At 44.5% G+C, this 9,243-nt stretch overlaps 1 protein-coding gene across 1 annotated transcript; it reads right to left on the bottom strand.

Annotated features, from left to right (window-relative positions):
• Positions 1–5,184: 5,184 nt before the first annotated feature.
• On the bottom strand, positions 5,185–7,073 carry LOC127334221 (7-deoxyloganetin glucosyltransferase-like). Its single transcript, XM_051360638.2, has one exon. It carries the CDS (start codon positions 6,758–6,760, stop codon positions 5,273–5,275), a length of 1,488 nt encoding a protein of 495 aa, XP_051216598.1. The 5' UTR covers positions 6,761–7,073; the 3' UTR covers positions 5,185–5,272.
• Positions 7,074–9,243: the final 2,170 nt, after the last annotated feature.

Below are 9,243 nucleotides of genomic sequence, written 5' to 3'. Positions count from 1 at the left end.
TTATTTGCAGAAAACAGTAGAACAAGTATTGCAGTAGATTGTATTCGATTAAAAGAATGTACCGGGGTCCACAGTTCACTAGTGGTGTCTCTCCGATAAGAATAAGCATGTTGGGTGAACAAATTACAGTTGGGCAATTGACAAATAAAGAGGGCATGACCATGCACATACATGATATGATGAGTATTGTGAGATTTAATTGGGCATTACGACAAAGTACATAGACCGCTATCCAGCATGCATCTATGCCTAAAAAGTCCACCTTCAGGTTATCATCCGAACCCATTCCAGTATTAAGTTGCAAACAACAGACAATTGCATTAAGTATGGTGCGTAATGTAATCAACAACTACATCCTTAGACATAGCATCGATGTTTTATCCCTAGTGGCAACAGCACATCCACAACCTTAGAACTTTCTCACACCGTCCTGCATTTAATGGAGGCATGAACCCACTATCGAGCATAAATACTCCCTCTTGGAGTTACTAGCAAAAACTTGGCCAGAGCCTCTACTAATAACGGAGAACATGCAAGATCATAAACAACACATAGATAATAGATTGATAATCAATATAGCATAGTATTCTCTATCCATCGGATCCCAACAAACACAACATGTAGCATTACAGATAGATGATCTTGATCATGTTAGGCAGCTCACAAGATCCAACAATGAAGCACAATTAGGAGAAGACGACCATCTAGCTACTGCTATGGACCCATAGTCCAGGGGTGAACTACTCACTCATCACTCCGGAGGCGACCATGGCGGTGAAGAGTCCTCCGGGAGATGATTCCCCTCTCCGGCAGGGTGCCGGAGGCGATCTCCTGAATCCCCCGAGATGGGATTGGCGGCGGCGGCGTCTCTGGAAGGTTTTCCGTATCATGGCTCTCGGTACTAGGGGTTTCGTGACGAAGACCTTAAGTAGGCGGAAGGGCAGGTCAAGAGGCGTCACGGGGGCCCCACACGCTAGGGCCGCGCGGGGCCCCCTGGGCCGCGCCGCCCTAGTGTGGCGGCGCCCCGTGGCCCCACTTCGTCTCTCCCTCGGACTTCTGGAAGCTTCGTGCAAAAATAGGCCCCTGGGCGTTGATTTCGTCCAATTCCGAGAATATTTCCTTACTAGGATTTCTGAAACCAAAAACAGCAGAAAACAGCAACTGGTTCTTCGGCATCTTGTTAATAGGTTAGTGCCGGAAAATGCATAAATATGACATAAAGTATGCATAAAACATGTAGATATCATCAATAAAGTGGCATGGAACATAAGAAATTATCGATACGTCGGAGACGTATCGGTGCCCAAACCTTAATTCTAAAAGATTTATTTTAAGTAGGGTATTGTTTTCACTTACTACTATAACGAAAGTAGTGGTTCTTAGTAAGGTATTTACAATAGGCATGGTCCTGGTGGTTCATTTCTACGAATGGATTAGACTCATTTAGTCCATCCAATCATGACTTCTAGTTTATGCTTGTTATCCTCGTTTTGGTTTCTTTAGGTTCCATGAAAGGAATCTTTCTAATAGGCTTATGTTTTGGTATGCTCAAACTCCTTCGGTCTTAAGCCTCTCAAGTTTTGATTGTCCTCCGACATCTTCTTCATCCAACTTCCATATCTTGGAATTACTTGAACTATTTTACTTCTGAGTAAATATGAATTCCTCTCAGTTCAGATCTTTTTCTTTGTCTATCATACTACAAATCATATCATAATACTTCTCCTTCAGCCTTCCTCTCCCCCTTGGAGTTTACTAATGATCCTCAAGCTCCCTTTCTTCTGATCATTAAACTCCAAGGTTAGATAGTTGGTCTAAGTCTGGTTTAGGTTGGTACTTTTCTAGAGTCTCACGAAGAATTCTTTGCGATGTATCCACACAGTTGTGGGTATCCGATGTGAATCCTCCGACCAAACGTTTACCAGCTACGGAATACCAGCTGCGGAATACCAGTTGCGGAATCCCTCTTGCTTTTAGAGTAAAGGAATGTTCAAGCTGCGGACTATCTGGTACCAGCTGCAGATTAACTAGCACCAGATGTGGCTTATTTGATACCAGTTGTGGACTATTTATGATTCTAGTTAACATCTACCTACCAGATGCGGATACTTTTGTAGTTTTAGTTAATATCTATCTCACTTATAATGCTTCCTCTTCATGTTTATCCTATATCAGCTGCGGTCTTATTATATCAGCTGCGACTTCACTTGTCTATTTTCCTTCTTCCAGGGTTTGTTTTGTAAGAAAACCACTTGTTAACACTATGAAAATAGTATCTTAAGTGACTTCATTAGCATTCCCTTCTTCCATAATGAATACGGTTCCACTTCTACTGCTCCATATTCACTATTTTTCTAACTTCCATGGTACTTCCATGTTGAAATACTCCTCAATTGAGGATAAAAATGAGTTTTGATTAGTCCTTCCTTTGAAGTAGTGTGGTTACTTCCCACAACTGTACTTCCTTCATCCTGTGAACATTCATCTTGTCTTCAAAATCTTCAAAATTCGTCACTTCCTCACACGAATACCTTAACCCTCTAGACCTATAACATCAAGTAAGAGCTTGATATTGCAACATGCATTTGCATATCAAAATCAAACTTAATGTATGGAGCTAGTCAAACAATGAAAATCCAATAAAATCCAAGAAAATCCAGCTTTGTGCTTATAATACACATCTTTATATGCCTGAATAAAATAGTTGGGTAAGACATCCCTAAACATCAGGCTCAGATGTGTAGTATATAACACCACATAAGATAGGTTTAGGTTGTGATACTTAGCACATATATATGGATTCCTACTATTTGTCTCAATATTTACCTCGATTTCTCACTTGCAATCAAATAAACTTGAGCAAATTGGTCTAGAATAGTTGTAATCTACCTAATTCCTTGGAAAGTACTAACTTATCTTCCATTCAATTGAAAACTAACCTCACATGATCTCTTGAGACCATAACATGTCTACTCTCAACACCTGGTTGTTTAAAGTATATCGCCTATAACTCCAGGGTCTCACTAGAAGCTATGCTCTAATAAAACCTTCTTCATACTATGGACTATGATTCTAACATACTTGACATAATTAACATGATTTTAAGGCCTAAGTTTTCGAACTATCCTTAAATCCTACTCCTCATCATACTTCTGTTAACTCACTTATGATGTTGTACTCCATCACATCATGATTCTCAAGTGAATCATATATGATTACCAAATTTACCATGAAAAGTAAATCTGTATAACTCCTATTACTCTTCCTTTCCTCCTATGATTGACTCGTCATAGGTATTTACTACCTTATTATCTTCATTACTTAACATCAGTCATTTGACATTTTAAACGACTCTTACTTAGCCATAACATGTCTTGGTATACATCTTCCAATAGGATATCTTCCTTATGGTTGTATCCTCTCTTTGGACTACCATGTATTGTATATCAACTGTGGTATACTAACACCCAATTATCTTAACCTCCAATGGTGTTCTACTAATTTGGAATGAAGCAAGATAACTAATTAACTTTACTTAAGAAAATAGATAAGAAAGATTGACTCAAGTGTGTCAGGATTATTCTCAAGTGAATACCCATCTCAAGTCATAAGAATAGTTGGTTTAGCATAGTTGACTTAGCTAATACACTTCCTATAGACACTACCAAACCTATAGGTCTCCTTTAAAGGGTTTTAATCCTAGGGTCAAAGCATTTGCTGTGATACCAGCTGTGGTGACCCAGCGTACCACTGCATGGTGTAGTACACAAGTCGTTGATATAACACAAGTGAAACACCGTTCCACTCATATTACATCCCTCAGAGTGGTACAACAGAAACATATGCGAGTCCAAGACATGTCTATAGAAGGATACACAAACTGTTTACAGAAGATCAACACAGCCTCCTACTTTACACTGAGGTAAAACTTCAAATAAGCTCCAGAAGAATGACTCGTAGTCTAACTTATTGCTAACTTTTAAGTTTTATTAAGTTAGGGTTTGATTCTTAAAGAATGTGTTGTTCTAAGGAATACCATGTTGAGATCTTTTATAAGATCTTGTAATTGATCCTTACTTAAGGTGTTGTTTGTTGTAAATCTACTTTCATTTGATCTAGCCCATAGATCAAATCATCTCTACCCAAAACAGGGTTTTAGCAAAGATCACAGTGAAGTTTACAGCACTTGACTTGATGGTCTACTTCAATTCCAGCAAGTTAAGTGAAACTTCAGTTACTGTGGTAAGTTTATTTGAAAACGCGAAAATTCTCCGAATTTTCTATGCATGAATGCAATGCACACTTTGGTGTTCTCTCATTTTATTGCCTCTAAACATGAGATATTACATGATCTCTCATGACCACTCTTACACCCATGCACTCAGCAGCTTCAAAGACCGCATCATACGAGTTAATAATTAAGAACCATACGCTTTCAGCGGCAGTGTCTAAGCAGCTATTGTAGGATTCGATACACACTTTTGATGGAGGTTTGGTTTGGCTCTCACACCGAAGTTGCTAGAAAAAAAAGTGTGCCCTGCAACTTTGACACGTCAGGTGGCAACTTTCAAGAGTTTCTATGGCTGTATGATGTAAAAACGAATGGCTGCAGACCTATTCGCGCTGGGAAGCTAGATTTCTCACGTTCTCCCAATAAGAATTATGCGTTCTCAAACTTCTAACAAGTTAAGAACCACAATTATTTTGGGAAAGGGCAATTAGATGCATCTATTTGCTAAATATAACGAACATAGCTGCACAAATGATAGTGGCAGCCGAACTACTTTATTCAGAAACAAAATGGCAATTTTTTCTCCGAAAATCTTCCAACACCATTTCTGATAAAAAGTGGTTACGCTGCAAACTAAATATTCGTTTCAGTCGGATGATGTCATTAAATCTTAGTTGCAACTCATGTTGCAACTGATAACTAGCACGAATCACAAAGCAAATCTAATGATGTAGAACTTAACTGTTCACGAACTTAGTTCTCAGAGAACAAGCAAATCCCAACCAAATATAATCCTGACATTAAACCACTGACAATCACCACGAGCAGAATAAGAATTGGAATTTGCTAGTTCTTAGCTAGCTGGGAACTAACTTCGTACCGAGTCAAGTCTCTCATCATTTAATTTACATCGTGATTTCTGCTAATCATACGTTTTAACTGGAATTTAATGACATTATCTGATTGAGAATGAAGTTGGCTCTGAGTCGACTGAGAAATAAACACACCCACAAGAATTGATCGAAATCAAATTCGTGTGATTTAATTTGCGGAAGCAGATGGATTGACCGCTGGACCGGTCTTGCCTTGCAGGATATGAATTAGTCTGTCCAGATTGACCTCCGCTGCGCCACCTGGCAGCGTCGCCCGCGCGGCCTTGTCCTTCCATTCCGCCGCCCGCCGGCGCATCTCCTCCCCCTTGTCCCCCTCCATGGCATCTTGAATCTTCTCCGCCACGTCCGCCCGCCTGACCTCCCCGCCGATCTCCATCCCGACGCCCCACTCCGTGCGCTTGTACCTGCAGTTGGTCTGCTGCTCCGCGAAGAAGGGCCAGCTCAGCATTGGCACGCCGGCGCAGAGGCTCTCCAGCGTGGAGTTCCACCCGGAGTGCGTCAGGAACACGCCGACGGCGTCGTGCACGATCACTTTCTCCTGCGGGCACCACGTGGTCAGGAGGCCGCGGCCCTCGATGGCGGCGGAGAACTCCGGCGGCAGCACGGCCGCGTCGCCCTTGACGAGGTCGGGGCGCACGTTCCACAGGAAGGGGTAGCCGCTGTTGGCCAGCCCCCACGCGAACTCCAGCATCTGCTCGTTGCTCATCACCGTGATGCTGCCGTAGTTGACGTACACCACCGAGCGGGGCGGGCGGCGGTCGAGCCACTCGAGCAGGCCGTCCTGCTCCTTCCACAGGTTGGACTGCACGGTCACGTCGAGAGGGGAGCCCTTGGGAATGACCCGGCGGACTTGGAGGAGGAGCGGGCCAACGACGCAGACGGGCGGGAGGATGGCTCGCATGGCGTCGAGCTCCCGACCCTCTAGGTCGTCGAAGGAGTTGACGACGACGGCGTCCGGCAGCGACGCCGCCCGCGAGGTCTCGCGGATGAGGAAGTTGAGCATGATGGCGTTGGGGTCCGTGGTGCGGATGAAGTCGGGGAAATCGCGCAGCTGGATGCCGTCGCACACGCCGGGCACGCCGTCGACGACCGTGTCGAGGTACCCGTCCGTGAGCTGCGCCTCGTCCTTGAGCGGCACGAGCCCCTGCTCGACCAGGTTCTTGTAGTAGTTGTAGGCCATGAAGCCGCAGGCGCTGGCCGTCCACAGCCCGGCGCAGGACAGGCCGATCTCCTTGGCGGCATCGTAGGCGAACGACATGACGACGTCGCACACGAGGCACGTTACCGGCGGGACGCCGGAGGCCGGGTCGTTGAGTGTGGCCAGGAGAGCGGTGAGGTGGGGGAGGCAGGTGGTCATGGTGGAGTGGCAGAGCGCGGGGATGTCCTGGGTGGCGTCGGCGTCGGGCGGCGGGAGGCCGTCCGGGATCTTGGTGAAGTCGAAGCCCGGGCAGCCGTGGAACGCGGCCGCGCCCCGCGATTTGAGGAGGCGGCCGTAGTTGTACTCGGTGAGGACGAAGGTGACGTGGAAGCCCCTGACGTGCAGCAGCTTGGCCACTTTGAGCATCGGCGTGATGTGGCCCTGCGCCGGGAACGGCACGCACACCGCGTGTGGCTTCTGCTCCGTCGTCGACCCCATGATCTCTAGATCGAGCGGTTCTGCACTGACAAATCACAAGCTGCGCAGAAGCTAGCTAGTGAGTTGCTGATCGACTTAAGGCCAAGAGCGCTCTGAGGCAGTGATGCGGACAACCAAGTTGACTGATAGTTATAGGGCGGCTAAGAGCTCAGCCCATTCGGCCGGCGGCCATTGATAAACGGATATACGAGTAATAGTTAACAAGCTCGCTGCGGGCCTCCATGTGCTCAGCAGCTGTTCGTCATGGGGCAGATCGGCAAGATGATTCGTGCTTGTTTGTTTCTTTCTTAAACCCGCTGACTGCGAGTTCTCCTTCTCCAGGTTTCTCGGTCTTGGAGAACGGAGCGCATGGCCAATTGCTTGCTTATGATTCGATGCTCTCGATCGGATCCGCCGGAAGCACGCTGGCTGATCCGCGTGGCTGGAGCGCCGTGCTGTTCTCGTCTGGCCGGATCAGTTGAACTCCTGCAACTTGTAAGTAAAGTAATCGGCTATTCTGCGATGTAACGTGATGACAGCAAAACTTAGTGTTTTATACTAGTAGTTGTTTTGTTCCCATTGGCAAAACAAAATTCTGTTGAACAGTATATAACCAAATTACCATATAATTTAATTTGAATAAATAATTGATAAAGCAGGATCATACAAACAACAATTAACTAATCATGCATATAGATAAAGTAAACCAACATAGCGTGAACCGATCATATCTACTCCAAACGCTGGAACTAGAAACTCTAGCAAGTTCTGATAAAGAGAGAAGAGAATAACGTACTGTGCAATGGCGCTATCAATGCCGGTGTTGTAACACATGTTGAAGTTGTCAGAGATGTTGTTGACGACCGAAAAGAAGTTATCATTCGAAAACTCATCGTCGAACAACGTCATGTTGCCAATAGTCACGCGTAAGCACTCTCAATAAACCTTATTGCCCCTCACATGTACATGTGTAAGAGAGGCGGAGTTCCGGAGGCCTGCTTTGCCATCCTTTGGTGCATGCACGTCAAACAGTGGATGAGGAAGACGATGACGGCGGGACAAGGTTCTAGAAGGAGTAGTTGCATGTGTTGATGTATGTCGGGTTGGTCGTGGGACAACGGCGTCCAAGTCAACACAACGGCCCATGACCAAGAGAACGTGGAAATGGCTGAGTAACATGTTCGCTAATGACTCACAAATTAATACACGATCAATTTCATGAACATCAAAAATATGAAGGAGGTGCTTGCAAAGATGCTCAGCTCGGTACATTCCTGCGGACTACATCGAGACCTTATAAACCACTCCAATTCTCTCTCAGCTAGCAATGTTGGATTAAACTTTAGTCCCACGTTGTGCAGCCATGCATATGTGTCAATGAGAATTTCAGAATTTATATTGCCTATGGGTCTAAGGCCCAAAAGTAAATTACAACAATCACCCGCAAAGTCTCATTGTTCATAAATTTCCATAATATCATTTATATACCTGTGATGTGGAGACTGTTTAGTTGAACTTCTACTAAGAACTTCATATTACACTATTTTGCAAATTAAATAGTGCACCATACCTTAAACTACATGTTTTCTGCGCAATAGCTTCACACAAAGCTTAGACCAATGCTGGGATGCCACAGGGCTTCCCCGCGGCGTGGAGATTATACGTCATACTCCAGGAATTTTCATAAGTTTATTAGAGAGAACACAACTCTCATGGACCGTGACATTTGACAATCAGACTCATATAGGTGTGTTCTTTAAAATATGTTCTGCAGGATAACATCTCTACTTAAATAAGCCACTTAAATCACGTTAAGATAAATACCAACATACCATGCAGAATAGGAGTGTTGCATCTTCACGGAGGGGTTAAGTTAATACAGGGATACTTCCCTCCCAACTGACCAACAACTTGTCTCCCAACTTTAATTCATAGGATCTCCGATCACCTAGAGTTGGCTACCACTATGAGAAACTCATAGCGCGGTTCTCAAACCCATCTCTCTCGATGCATTCTCTATCACATTATGTGATAAAACCTTTGTGAAGGGGTGTGCCAAATTTCTGGATTTATATATACAACCAAACACAATAACTCCAGAGTTTCTCATTTTCCTGACACAAATGTGAAAGAACAAGGATGCCACCTAGAGGGGGTGAATACGAGGTTTAGAACTTCTTACGCTAGGGGCTTGAGTTAATGTAGAATAAAACTAATGTTTAACTTGTCAAGCACGAGACCTGAAAAGTAGGGATCACCTATGTGCATCAACAAATTATGCTAAACATGACAAGCCATAAGGTGATAACAAGATATTGGACTACAAACGGGAAGGCTATTACAAAGTAAAGGAGCTCAAGTTGATGAATAACTGTGGCATGCAACAGAGATGATGTATCCCTAAGTAAAGGAGCGGTATGGAGGCACAAGGCACTCCAAATGCCACAATTGCGTACCGTATTCTCATCAAGCCTTTCCAGCAAAAGGGAAAACTATGATCCACT

The sequence above is a fragment of the Lolium perenne genome, chromosome 2, assembly GCF_019359855.2.
Source record: "Lolium perenne isolate Kyuss_39 chromosome 2, Kyuss_2.0, whole genome shotgun sequence".
In the NCBI taxonomy this organism is placed as follows: domain Eukaryota; kingdom Viridiplantae; phylum Streptophyta; class Magnoliopsida; order Poales; family Poaceae; genus Lolium; species Lolium perenne.
The sequence above is the reverse complement of the archived record's forward strand: the minus strand, read 5'-3'. Positions and strand labels throughout refer to the sequence as shown.

Excerpts from the sequence above, each read along its gene's own strand:
- LOC127334221 (XM_051360638.2), bottom strand. The coding sequence starts at position 6,760 with ATGGGGTCGACGACGGAGCAGAAGCCACACGCGGTGTGCGTGCCGTTC.